This window comes from Protomyctophum bolini (assembly GCF_963924005.1).
Source record: "Protomyctophum bolini genome assembly, chromosome: 12".
Classification (NCBI taxonomy): domain Eukaryota; kingdom Metazoa; phylum Chordata; class Actinopteri; order Myctophiformes; family Myctophidae; genus Protomyctophum; species Protomyctophum bolini.
In genome coordinates, this window is record NC_137873.1 from 12,701,106 (window position 1) to 12,716,420 (window position 15,315).

Below are 15,315 nucleotides of genomic sequence, written 5' to 3' on the forward strand. Positions count from 1 at the left end.
AAACCCGCCATTTGAAGCCCATTTCCGGGTTATATTTGTATTTGTTTAAATATATTTGTTCAAATATAAACTTTAAGAAAATGACTTCAGACCCAAAATGTGTCAGCAGGCAACCGTGTCCAGACTTTAGCATCGCTCCAGATTATAGATCCTAAAGTGTGTCCACTATGCTAATACCTGATCCATACCTCTCTCAGGGCCTTTTCACATGACTTTGGTGCCAAATATCAAGTGCACACATCAGGACTAAAAAATGTAATTGATTATTGATTTGTGAACACTTATACACTATCTCAGTCTGATTGACTACCAGCCAAGATGAGTGTTATTACCAGTTAAATGCTGCCTTCAAACCATCTGGTGCCTCCTGCATATTACACATCATGTACAGTACATCAATCAATACAGTGTCAGGAATTCAGCTGAGTAACAGTGAAGGCAACAGCAGAGATAACATTAAGATAACCTTAGACCAGCGGTTCCCAAAAACCAATAAGAGATATTAGACATTTTCCCGGGACTCAAACTAGTGAAAATAGCAGATCTACAAGCTTACAACGCATCGCTTCGTACCGCGTTGTGAGCTTGTAGATCGAAATTATTACAGAAAAAAAGTAATTGAATTTATTTTTAATTCATGAAAGTTTTTGCATTTTTTGGGGAATATTATTTTAAAATGTTTTGAAATAATCATTACAACTAAAATGTAGGAAACAAAAAAATGAAGGGAGCCAGCAGTGTTTGGGAAACAGTGCCTTAGATTAGAAGACCACCTAAGTAGGTTAATATAATGCCATAGTGACAATATATACCTGTCTTAATGTGTGTAATGTAAAGCACATTGAATTGTCTTGTACTATACAAAAGAACTTGCCTTGCCTTCCCTTCCTGGAATTATCATTTAACTTTCAAACTGTTGTCCTGATTTTGAGAACATCATTAATAGGCTAAATACAATTAAAATATTTTACAAACTCGAGAAAATAGCAGTTCTACAAGACCACAAGCACAACGCATCATATCGCGCCTCCTTACAAGCGGGAAGATCTACCATTTTCAATATATATTTTTTTAAACAGCTAGGGCTTAAGTGGTTAAGAGATAAGTACCACCGAGTGAGTTAACAGGATATATACAATCTCAGGAGACAGATATAAGGCACTAGTTAATAAAAAGAAAGATTTGCACCACAACCCAACATCCAAAATGGAGGCTAATTTACCGTCCACTCATCCCATATAACCTGATGTTCATAAACTACCTCCGGTATGCAGTCAGCATGTGATCGCCTCTTACGGTAACTTCAACGCTTCCTTTCAGTATTTTTTAGCTCGGGAGGCAGAGGGCAGGGAGGTGAGCAGTGTTGCCATGTTTGTTCATTATAAGCAACTTTGGGATTGTTTTACTATTAAGTTGCTTGTACATTATTGGCAGTTGCAGGTTTTTGGGCTTGTTTCTGAAGTGGTAGTTGCTTATTTAGGCTTGCTTCCTAATGTTTAAACCAGTGGTCCTCAAACATTTTCATGTCAAGGACCCCCAAATGAATGTGTTTTTGTCCACGGACGACAAGGACCCCCGTACAGGATTTGTGATGCTAAAAATGTATTCAATAATTAAATTGTTTTTGAGCGGTGCCTAACCGCTCCATTAAGTAGCAATGTGTGTATGTCCCGTGTCTGTCCCCTTGTCCGAGCACGGAAAGCTGCAACACTGTAACTCTGTCATTTCTCGAACCGTTTCAGACACGGGAAGGCTCACCAGAACCAGGCCTCTCCCCTGGGTGAGTTCCTGGGGGTCTGGATGTTGCAGGGACCCTCCGGGGACCCCCACACGGTACAGTTGCACCGCTCACTTCAGGTGTGATTTTTAATATCTGCCATTTCCAATTTTTGCTCACAACCAATTGCGATCTTTTCAAATAGCTGATACATATAGGTTTAAAGTGCTTATGTGGCCTACTGTATAGCAGTCGCTTCTTTTGGGCTTGATTTTCTTCACAGACCTGGTTGCTTACATCCCTTGCAGAATCTGGCAACACTGGCAGGGAGGGCGAGCAGCACAGTAACTTCATACAGACGCGGACACACACAGGTCTGACACCACAGATCTCTCAGCGAGGTTAGATCAACAAGCATGGAGTTTACAACCTGGTTCGCTGCTACGCTGCCCGTTTCAGGACCGTGAGACCGGCCACATCCGTCCGAGATATACCTAACCGTAGCCTTCAACTACAGAAAAGAATTACACATTATTTATCTTTACTGAGTTCAATAGACCTATTCATTGACATTATGACTTGGCTACCTCATGTTCTTTAGCTGCATGGAACCCGAGCCCTACGCCAACTTTTCAACAGTTCTCTCCCTAACCACACGTAGACCACTGAAAAGCACAACGGCTATTAGGCAGAAGGAACTTGTGAACAACTTGTGAACTTGTGAGACAGGAGATCACATACTGTATACGGATAGACTACTTCATGGCTTGGACAAGGTTAAAAACATGAAAACACATTTCAGCTAAGTACTATGTACTGTATAGATACAGTATTTGAGGGGTAGGCTACTTGAAATCATGTCACATATCACCGTCAAGATGAAATCAAAACAAAAACAAATATTCAAACTTTACAGCCAGTGTGAAGTTCACAGTAAAATCTGTGTTCATGTATCCATTAATTATAACTCTCAAGAGTTAGATTAACTGTAGACTTCTACCGCGCACAGCCATTATTTATCTGCTTTGTGTTTCAAGGCCCAAGCCAGAGCTCTTTGGGTATCTGTCTGCATTGTCTAACATCTACACTAGACTGCAGCACAGTCTGACCATTTGGCCTCCCTGGATGACTCACCATTAGAGGATCTTTACACGAGGAATGAAAATAAACTGCCTTTGTTTTGGAGACATCACATTACAGCAGAATCCCCCGGTGCCCTCGTGAATCACGGTCTTTGTCCTTTTTTCTTTTGCAAAAACACTATTATTACAAACACACAAAAGCCCCAGTGCAAAGGGAGAGAGCCAACCGCCCTTAGATCTGGTATTGAAAATAAGTCGAGCCGATTTAGAGAGTGGGTCCAGAAAAGATAAATGTCATGAGAGCAGATAAAACGAGCCGGTGCCTGGCCCAACCCGGCACGGAGAGATAGCGGGGGAATTTAAACTGTGTGATCACTGCTTGAAAGACATTTATTAATTCATGAAAGATTCTTTCACTGTACTGCAGAGATGGTGTGTGTCTAGACTTTTTTGTCAAGTAAACACTTACTCAGAAGATTCAGGAATGCACGCGCGCACACACACACACACACACACACACACACACACACACACACACACACACACACACACACACACACACACACACACACACACACACACACACACACACACACACACACACACACACACACACAATTAACATTGATGAACAGTAGACTTGTCCTTTCAAATTTGAATAATGAATGAATCTGACAATTTGGTCTTAAATAATTGACCAAGACTTTGATAAGTCATTGTCATGCTATTTCCCCAAGCTGAAGAAATTACCAGTATACCCTGAAAAACAATGAACACATCTCTTGCATACTAATAATACTTTATTTCTGCCAGTCAATAGGCCAGCAGCCAGTAGCCGTTGTGAAATCAACGTTAGAATGTTCTCAACCTCGCAACCCTGGAGAGTCTGGTCTCTGCATGATTGTACATGGCAAACAGTAAACACAATTACAGATTTGTTAATTAAATGAACTAATCAATTAGTCGTTAAATTCCCCATCACTGTCACCGTCAACTAAGGATGTCTGTAGTTGTGGAGGACAGCCCTGATGGACATGGTTGATGTGTACAGTAAACCAGTGTTGTGGAGATGGTATACTAATGCAAACAGCTGCATGGACAATAGAACTGACATACTGTATAACTGGACAGATTCTTGAAAAGATCATGATGTTTGCTCTGTTTGCTTGGTGATGACACCCGAATGTCACCACAGGATCAAATACAGTTCTGTCTGGGGACCCCCCCCCCCCCACCCTGACAAGCACTATTGTGGAATTGTAGGAGTCGAGGCATTACCTTTAGTGTAACGCAGGTGAATGTTGTGAAGAAAGAAATAAATCACAATGTTTTCCTCTTTTTTACATAATATTTGACAATTTGGCCAATTTGGTAAAACTGTCTTAAATGTCATTAAATGTGCAGATGCCTTGTATATGCTTACATACAAACTAAGCTAACCAACAGACATACTTTGTTGTTTTTTATACTGTTGGGTGAGAAAACAATGTTAAACATTAAGCTATCATCTGGGGAACCCCACTAAATAATATCCCCAGTTCGGGAACCACTGATCTATCATTAACCCTAGCTGTGCTGTGATAAGCTACAAACAGCACTACACACAACTCCACACACTAGGGGTGAGGTGCTTCAGAGCTGATGATGTGCCCTCAGGCCAAGCATCTGCGCGTCAATTGCCACCTCTTGTGTGCCTCAACGGTAGGCTTTAATCTGCTGGATAAAGTGCTGTAGCCTGCTGTCCTGCCCCGTTCACGCACGCACGCGCACACACACACACGCACGCACGCACGTACTGTACACACACACACACACACACACACACACACACACACACATACACACACACCGTTCTTTATCAACGACACGCAAAAAACAGCTTGAAAGTCATTATTTCATATCTACGTTCACACTTGCAGCTCCAATGGAAGCCTGCGACATGAAGATACTAGGCATGTAACAATATATCGTATATTGATATATCCATATTAATTAGAGTATCGTCGTGAATCCCAACGATATTAATCGATTTAATATCTGGGCTAGTAAATGATGGCGTGTGTGTGATATGAAATGTGAGCTTTAATCATATTCCATCATATTCAAGTGATTTGGAGAGAAATGAGACAGACTCCATGCAGTCACTTGTGCCCAGGTGCCCAGGTGATGTTCGTTGATGCTCATTAATACATAAAGAAAGCTTTTTTTTGTACATGTTAACCCGAGCTAGGTTCTACACAAGAAAGCATGTTTACAGTTGTTGCACAGAAATTAAGTAATTTTACATGAAAAGTAATGCTACTTTTGCAATGTAGTTAACAAAAAAATGTGAAAAAAGCTCAGGGGGGAGCTTTTTTATTTTTAAAATATCGTTATCGTGAACCTCATATCGTGACACCTACAATTCCAATGCTTGCCAGGGTGTCAGTTCAAGATGTTTTCCTCAATTTTTTAGGTTTTTCAAGAATGTTTGAAAAATGGCAAAAAATATCTAAATATTGCACGACCAAGTTAGTATACTGTATCAGGCTTTAGGTGGTGAATGGGGGACATGTGACTTTGGAAAGAAAACTCTTCATTGTTCGAACAGAGACACTGAGTAAACAGGGGTCCTCCAGCTGTATGATAACCCATTGCTAATAGCCGTGTTTGTGATATGGTTGTGGATCTGCTACTTTTGCTATTTTCGAATATGAATCCTGAAAAGTAACCGTTTTGGACATACAGTACAGTATGAGGTTTCCACCTGACAGATGATATGGAGAGTGTGACTGTATGTGTGTGTGTGTGTGTGTGTGTGTGTGTGTGTGTGTGTGTGTGTGTGTGTGTGTGTGTGTGTGTGTGTGTGTGCGTGTGGGCTGGAGGGACTGTGTACACATGATCTCAACAGGCCAGTTTTTCAATAGAGGTGATGTCAGATGGTCAAATAGGAGACACAGAGGATGTACTGTAACGTCACCAAACAACTCTTTCACTAAAAACACTATAAGAGAGATAGAAACACACGACAACATTGTAGCACTAAGAAAGTAAGAAAACTAAGAAATTTGAATACATACTTATATACTTTCTTTTTAAATTAATGTATTAATTTTATGTCTTTCATTCTATTTCTTTTTTCATATTATTGTTCGTGTTTTGTGCTGGAAAAGAGGGTCCCAGCCTTCAGTGTGTTTTCCGAGAACGAAATAAAGGTTGAAATGAAATGCAGCAGTATAGAGGGTATGCACATGCATAAAGTAAGTGGCAAATCGAGTGGCAAAGTGAGTTTAACGTTGTTTAATGCAATGAGATAGGACGTTTCTGTTCGGATGGATGTATGGGCTGTCAAGGCCAGAAAGTAGTTTTTGCCACTCAGTAGGTGTTCCCGCACAACGTCCGGGTATGATGATGATGTCACGCGCATGCCCTCTATTGGACAACAGATAAGAAAAAGAAATGGAAAAATTGATATTCTAAGCAAATAAATTGATCTAATTGCCAGGTTTATACCCTTGACCAATGAAAATATGTATTTATCCCTTTTGCCCATGAACTAAACAAGAATAATGGCTTGAATAAGCATTTTTTGTAGAAAAATATCAACTTACTGAGTTTTAGTCATGGAAACAGTATTAGCTAGAGTTGGGATCCTATAGGATTTGAACAATTACGGTTCCTTGACAATTCCCTCTTAAAGTAACGGTCCGATACCTAAACGGTTCCCTTTAATGATTCCTATAGGAGGTTCCAAATGGACCCTTACAGACGTGAAGTCCTCATACCAGCTCTGACAGTGTGATAAAGCAGCCTATCTCACCCAACACGGCAAAATACCCCAAAATCTGTTCATATTACACTACTGTTTTGGCCGCGACGGAGGTGTGGATTTTAACCCATTATCTCAGTTGGGGCAAATAATGAATTGCATTTTTATAACGCTTCCCACAACATTATTTACTACAATTCTGTGTCGGGTTGCAACTTGAACAGGGCTGAGTCGGCTCAAGCGAACTTCGCAACATTCGACATGGCAACTCGCTCACTTTAGCTCGCTCGGTGGTGTCGACCTCTGTCGACCTCTGTCGACCTCTGTCGCGGTCCAAAACTATATTGTGGTTAATGGGGAGGATTTCAGTGTAATATGTACGTCTTTGGGGATTTTCTAATAGTGTATGTACGGAATTGCCAATTTGTGTTATTTCAGTGTTGGGGTGAGACCGGGTTGGATAAACAGTACAGTAAATGGTCTGACAGAGATGAAAAGGGATCTGCTGATCTACTGTACTTCTGCAGACTATTTAGTGAGATCATACTGTAATATTGATGGAAAATTCATCATAATTAGTGACACTCTGCTTGGAAGAGGATGTGATCAATGACCGCCATAATGAGGCAAGATGTATATTAAAAAATTACAATTGTGGCCTGTGATGAAACAGTAGTTAAACAGCCCCCAGTCTGTCTCAAACTGCACAATACCCTCTCTCTTTCTCTCTCCTGTGTCCCCTGGGCTTTCCATCTGTCTCAATAAAGTAAATGTATTAAGGGATGTGGCCCACCCACACCCACTGCTGTGGCATACCAACCATAGCCCATTCCACTGATATAAAAATTCACAACCTCAACATGTAACTGAAGCCATATGCACATAACTGTAGGCTACAGCACGGCACACAGTTAAAACATCCACCATCTAAAACTTCAGTCAGCGCTGTACATGTTGCATGTAACAACCAGAAATCATTTGACCACCATGCACCATCCATGGATGCTGGTGACAGGAATATCAGTATAGAGATAGTGGAGTTTATGAGGGAGAGGCTTCAACGCTTCCTGTGACCTTAACAACTGCAGTCTGTTCCTGAACATTTCATACAGTATTATATACACACATGTACGCACACATGCATATACGCACACACATGCACACAGATAGCCTGGAAACCAGAAGAATCCAGTGACAGTTAAAAATTAAGATTAGTGTGGCCCCGCTTGGTTGGGATTGGATTTTGTTGCCCCCGAACTTGTCAGGCACCAATCACCAGAAGCTTTTATCCGCCCCTCAGAAATGCAGGTTCCACAAAGAGATTCCAGATTAATATCTACTGTATATGCCAGGCTAGCAGGCAGGCAGGCATGGAATTGGAAGCAGTGAAACAAAAGATGAACAGACAAATTTGAAACTGGAAAACTATCAAACTGAAGCTGATACGACTTTGTGAGGTTTCTCTCTCCTTCCTGATTGGATTAAAATTGGTATCCCTGACCTGAAAATGTATTTTCTGATTACTAAAGAGCTGGAGAGATGGGGAGACTCCTGTTACAGAAACAGAGACTGTTGTAGCAATGATCACTATGGGAATATAGAGCTTAAACTTTTTTCTTTTTCTTTTTTACAAACAAATATATCACTTAGAGCACCTTTAATTTAACTCAGAGTGCACAAATGTAACCCAATGGACCCATAATGTTCCATTTGGTTACATATGTACACTCTCAGTGATACAAATGGATAAATAAACACTGATGATCTGACTTTGCATCGTGTTCCTTCTCCCACTGACTGCCTCTTCATCCTGTCGGCTTACACTCTTCCAATGAATGACTTGTGCTCATTTGCACTTTGAAAAAACATAAAATATTAAAGGTATGTTTACGATAACAGGAAGGCCATTCCCTCCTCCGCCGCCCGCCTCCACTCCTCCCCTCACAACCCGCATTATTAATTCATACCGTTTAAAACGACTTTTCCACGAATTAATGGAGACGACGCGTGGCCTCACAACAATTGCCTTTTGGAAATATAAAAGGAGGAGTCTTGACTTTCAAGCGATGCATTACGGGGCTTATCTTTAGAAAGCACCCTGGGCTGATGCTGTTAGCTTTTCAAAGTACTCTGCTTTAGTCGTCTCCATAAGTCAGTCTCACGCTGGTCGTATACAGACACCACAACACCACGGTGAAAGCTTATTAGTGGTTGTACGCTAATCCGTTTCAATTGTGGTTCACCACCGAATGACAGCTTTACACCAGAGGTAAACCTCTCTGAGATGATCGAGATTGCAATCGAGGTGTGACACAACTCTTAAGGCCTACCTCTCTGTTTTTACTAACCACCGTTTTGGTGTTCACCTCTTCACCGAAAACTGCACTATGAATAGACCTTTAGGGTGGTTGTTCTCAATCTGTTTCATGTCCAGTTTTCGGTGATGAGCGGTGACCACCGAAAGGGTCACCTCATAAGTTGAACAAAAACTGAGACTCGCTCTGAGTAGAGCGAGAAGGCTCGCTCTACTCAGGGGGAGTCTTGTGGAGTAGTCTCTGTAGCTGGGTGCAGATTCTTGAAGATACAATGAAAAAAGGAATATCCGATCCACCCTCTCTTGAGTATAGTTCTTATGAACTTCTTTATTTGGTGGTCACCTCATCACCTAAAACGGGAGTATGAATAGACCTTAACCCATTTCGACCTGATTCTACAAATGTCTTCTAAATCATGATAGTTTTCAGAAAAACGTTTCCCTAACCCTACAGTGGCCGCCTACCTCCATCTGAAAATATGTTGTTCCAGGGATCTCCCCCAAGAAGCAAAGATTTGAGTTAAAAACATTCTCTCTGAAGGAATAAATATGAAATAAGCCACATTTTCACGATTTTTCAAAAATAGCTTAAGTATAACATAATGCTTAAAACACCTTTACTCCGCCCTACCTGGCACTATTTATACCATGCCCAAACCATCCAGAAGCCTCTATGCTTTTTGCATCCCAGCACCACCACTTTCACCTCCACACTACAGCTGCTTCCCCTATTCCTCTCTCTCTCTCTCTTGTCAGGTTCCCTGCGATTGCAAACAAACAACCTCCTCCCCAATTTAAAACTCCAGGGTCAGCGACCCTCCCTGGAACGTACGTCCCCTCCCCTCATCCTCCAATCATACAAGCTTAGTTTGTTTTTTTGACCAGTGAATCACATTTTATATTTTTCTTTGGCATTTCATAATGGAATTGCATCGCGCCGAATTTAAATCATACATCATAGACATAGGCTAAATGGACTCGTATGGAGTCTATGACTCATGTGGCTTCACATGACCTCATGTGGCCAGCCTGTGGCCACATGAATTCCGAGATTCACACCGGAGACAAGCTGTTCCAATGTGGACCCACAGGATTAGATTTTAATTTCTTATTTAGGTAGTGAGACCGCTTGACTTTAACTGTCAAAGTGGCTAATTCTGGCTGCACAGTCAAATTAATTTAACTCTGAGATGGTTAAACCGGACCAGTTAATTAACACTTCTGATTTTGATGTGTGCAACACTCAAGTCGATAACTATCAAATATTCAAGCCAGATATATTTTCTTCTACTAACAATTTAACAAAGTTGCAGCGTGCTATGAACAAATTAAAACAGAATGAAATTGTAGACTCAAGTCCACTCAACAGTTCAGCAGCTGAAGCCAGAAGGTCCACTACTGGTATTAAAGAACACTCGGCTAAATGTAAAAGACATATTGCCACAAAACATGTTAACCGCTTGAATCCCAATGCCCACTAGTCTGGGGGGAACATTCACCAAAATGGTTATCCTGAACTGAAAAGGCATTTTCTGTTTACTGAAGAGCTGAAGAGACAGCCAGGGAGACCCATGTTACTGAACAAACACTTAGAGCTATTTTATTTAATACTTATTATAATAATATATGAATAATAGAATATGATCAGATGACACACTGTTAACTCTGACTTTGAAAAAGAGCCTATCAAAGGCCAACAATAAAACAACAATTCACTTTCCAACTTTATGTCGCAATCCTTCCTTCCCTATTCCTATCAGGATTGTAACACACAGTAATAGGCCTAACTATAGTTTACTTTTGTCAGACACTTGTGCAATTCAACAAATTGTCCGACAGAATAGAACAGACTTTAAAATGTGTTGAATAAACTGTAACAGATACATGTTGTAAACTTCACAATAGGCTTTAACACATTATACCTATCAGTTAAGCTAATACAATAGCCTATCAGTTTGTTTTGTTTTTGAAGACTTATTGAAACCTGAAAGAACAAACAAAGATGCCTTTTTTTATCATAAAATGTTTTACTGGCCAGTCTACCAATTTGCATACATTAATGTGGTCTGAGATGGCATGCCATGCAAAGTGCAATTACGAGATTCTATTTGACTCTTGACATTTAAGCTTTAATGGTGCTTTGTCTAATTGTCTTGCAATGCATTTTCCTCTAATAAAAATGAATAAAATAATACTACGTTTAAGTGGTAGTTCATTATAGGCTATTTAATCACAGCAATGGGCTATATAGCCTGCTGAACTACTGCAATTTGCTTTCTTAGGGCATATTATTATTCTTAGGGCATATTATTATATTTCGAAAATTAGTCCTATCAACGAGGTAGACTACGTTTCAGCCTTACATTTTCAAAGCACAATCAACCTCTTTTGGGGGTGCATAGATAGAGGTGGGTGTCAAGTTGTGGTGCATCCCAAAACTCACCTGAGGCAAGACATATTGGAAGAAGTAATCTGAAGATCAGTCCACACACCACCTCAGAAGCCATCGCTTTAGGGCGGCTGCACAGAACCCAGGTGGAGGGATGAGAGGACTATCCTGTCCTGGTCCTCAGTCAAGGATAAGGGGACTGAGGGGACTGTCCTGTACTGGTCCACGGTCAAGGAGTTGGCCAGTAGTTGGCAGCAAACAGGTGTCTTCCACACGGCCACCACATCAGTCCAGATGTCCTCCTCCCGACGGCTTCATTGTCATTGTTGTATTTGTGGCAACAACAACTATTCCACCACGCTGGCAAACTGTGCGCGTAACACGTTTTCCCACGCCATTATATTTTGCGTTACCGGTTTGCACTGTGACAAACATTATGTCTTAAGAAGTTATTATTAATTCCGTATAAAAGATAAATATACATTCTTCACGGCATGTTGACGGAGTAGGCTACAATGAAGTGCACGGCGTTAATTGGATTGCATCAGGTGTGGGAGTATAGCGGTAGGTTACTGTCTGTTAGGAACAGAACGGGGATTAAAAACAATTAAGGAAAACGCAGCTGGCAACTTCTCAAGTCCATTTGGTTCGTAAACAAAAGACTCCCCCCAAACTGAACGGTGGTCTGACACACTACCTTGTAATGTAACAGAACAGCAGGCTCTCTCTCTCTCTCTCTCTCTCTGTGTGTGTTTGTCGGTCGGTGTCTCTCTCCCTCTGGAGTCCGGCTGCTCTTTTGACGCATCGATAAAATTTGACTTTCTGACTTCTGGCCAACACACAACTGTAGAGAGGACCGCCCTGGTTGATTGACATCTGGAAACAGCCAATCGTGAGCCTCCAATTCGTCTGAGTGGTCCAGCCCCTTTGGTAATTGGAATGGTCATTGGAATTGGAATCAAAATGAAATGATACGCAACAATAATAATAATAATAATAACAACAGAGACAATTTTAAATTAAATATAGGCCTACAACATTGATAATCATGTGGGGAGAAAGCTTGATAGATCACACCATAGACCATCCAAAGACACTTGTAAATTACATAAATGGTATATAATTTATGACGTAAATTATACATTTACAGGTGTCTTTGGATTATGGTTATGGTATTTATTTTTTGTTCATTCATTCATTCATTAAATTATTCGTTGCCCAGTTACTAATAATAAACATTCGCCATTTAAGTAGGCATAAATGAACAACTTTTGCCTTTTGTGTAGTCACCTTTTCACTTTTCACTAGTACAACACCTCTCCATTCAAGTCAGATCTACAGCTTCTAATGGGAGTTAAGAGGTACAGCGACACCTATGGGTGTCAAAGAGACACAACACTCCAGGGAATAGGATCGTAATTGTGTGTAATACTGACTGTGTACCTCAATATCATAATTATTGTATTGCCTATGTTTACACTGAAGCAACAGTGCTCTAGAAATAATTAGGCTACTTCATATTTCAGATTTGTATTACAGAGAGCCCCTTGAGATACAGCATATAATTTTCAAGGGGGACCCATAAAACATGAACAAGATACATATAGAAACATACTGTACATACAGAAACAGATAGTAGCCTATGCATATATACACAGATAGCATACTCACCCTCTTCCACCCACCCCACCAATCAATCACATCATCAACAACAACAACAAGGAAAGAAGGGCACAGTCTATATGTGGGCATGTCAGTTTAGAAGTATATAATTAAGGTGACTCAATAAATGAATATAACTTATAAGCAACATAAAATGGAGGTACAATTTAGAGTATACTAAATACAATGTACACTTCATCAATATACAGTACAAATTGTAGACTATGCTTAGACTATAGTACACACAGCTCAGTGGCCTTGTGGTTAGAGTTTCCGGCCTGAGACTAAAGACCACATATAACACTGGTGCCCACTGCCTCCCTGCTTGGCAATCAGCATCCAGGGCTGGATTGGGGGTAAATCACTGTGACATGGGCCTACTAGCATCATGTCCAGGGGGGGTGTATAGGCTACTTGTACAGCAAGCTGCCTCACACTATAAGGAAACAGGAGATAGGCTCCTGACCCACAGTATGGGCGACAATTCTCGGGAACTGTTGGCTGGCAAGGCTACTTACAAACAAGATAACTTAGTAACACTGGTATAGAAACAACATGGTCCATAACAGAATGGCACAACCCTGCCAGGATTGCAGGTTTATTCTCTGTAGTTCAGAGCAATGGTTCTCAAACTTTTTTTAATTTCAAGTTTGATAAGCATTCCGCCTTGGACCTCCATTTGATCTCTGGGAGTGTAATCTATAAAATCCTAATTCTGAGAGTGTACAAATGGAGCCAAATCCATTTGGTTCCATTAGTACAGTTTCGGAATTACAGTCCCTTAACTCCTCAAGGACCCCTGGGGGTCCCAGAACCCCATTTTGAGAACCACTGGTATTAGTATGACAATATATTTAGAAATGTGTAGTGGCTGATACAATAGAAGTGAGGATGATTTAGGAGGAGAGGAATTCAAGGTTCAAGGTTGTACTTTGTTGTTACATATTGTGTACAGGTATACATAAGAGTAAAACTTATTTTTGTACAGTAGGTTTCAGTTTAAAACCTAGTCATACAGAATTATTTTTTGCACATATTGCACGTATTGTACCAGCTGCAAAATGCAAATACATGCTGCAAAATATACTACTGATCAAAAAATAAATGTTCACGAATCACAAATACAACATACAGTACGATTCAACAGGTCAGGCATAACACAGTAAGATATAGCCTAGCACGACGTCCTCCTCACGGAAATATTTAACATCACAAAGCTCTACTTGGATTAATGTATTATACACTGCTTCCGTCAGTTCCAAACAATCAGCTGGCATTTACGATGAATCACATTTACAGATTTATGATCGACTGCTGACGTCATGTTTACTTGTCCCCATAATATTGAGAGCAACGGACGAAGACCACGTTCTGTAATGCAGCATTAACACGGACTAAATACATAAGAAACAATCGATGATGAATTATTTGCACGCTTTGATTTTTTTAATGACTTTATTGACGAGGAAATGATAAACCCCTCAGAGGTCTCCTGTGAAGCCCATTAGGCTATGTAGGAAGGAGACTCTGCATGGTGTTGTGCAGTCTTGTTGTCTGTGCCAAATGCTCCTCTGCATGTGCTCCTATAGACAGTGGTGGAAAGTAAGTACATGTACTCAAGTACTGTACTTACCGTAAGTACAATCTTGACTACGTTTTTTTTTCTTTTTTTCTTTGCTGCATTACATCTCAGAGGCCATTATTTTTAGTCCACTACAATTATTTGAAAACTTTAGTTACTAAAGCTCTGTAAAACATACATTAACAACTTAAGTTCAGACCTATTTACTTTGGCTATTTGAAAATATCTGATCTACAAGCTCAGGTCGCCTTGCGACACATTGTGACCTTGTAGATCTGCTATTTTCAAATTATTTTATATTTCGAAACTTGCAAAATGGGACATTGTGCATAGTGAGCACTTTTATTTGTAGTAGTTAAGTCTGTTTTGATGGCAATACGTTTGTACTTTTACTGTACATAAGTACATTTTGATGACTGGTAGTTTTACTTGTAACAGAGTATTGCTACTTTTACTCAAGTACAAAATGTAGTGGACTACTGCCACCGCCACACCTAGACATGGAAATGTACTGTAGTAGCTCTTACACCCAATGAATCATCGCTTGGCCTAATCACTGAAATGGACACGGTTTATAAAAGTAAATAAAACAAACATTTAGGATGCTGCACAGGGGGAAAATAGGAATAGGAATTTACTGCCAACGGTTGGCTCAGAGCAAAATCTTTCCCTGGAAACATTATGGCTATGATGTTGTGGATCTATGACAGCTGTGGCTGGCCATAGAAGTCGCCATGGTGCCGGACTGGCAGCCAGCTAATCAATAGGCTAATCATTCGAACAGTCTTTGATTTTTATTTCTGTCTAATCCTTTGGATAAA

The 15,315-nt window shown here is 40.4% G+C and overlaps 1 protein-coding gene across 2 annotated transcripts in view; it reads right to left on the reverse strand.

The window, feature by feature from the left end:
- The window catches only part of piezo2b (piezo-type mechanosensitive ion channel component 2b), a 124,187-nt gene extending 112,186 nt beyond the window's left edge, over nt 1–12,001 (reverse strand). For both annotated transcript variants that reach the window (XM_080777958.1, XM_080777957.1), the window contains exon 1: nt 11,305–12,001. In XM_080777958.1, the coding sequence (XP_080634084.1) occupies nt 11,305–11,368 (64 nt within the window). In that variant the 5' untranslated portion in view covers nt 11,369–12,001. The remainder of the gene's footprint in view (nt 1–11,304) is intronic.
- Nucleotides 12,002–15,315: the final 3,314 nt, after the last annotated feature.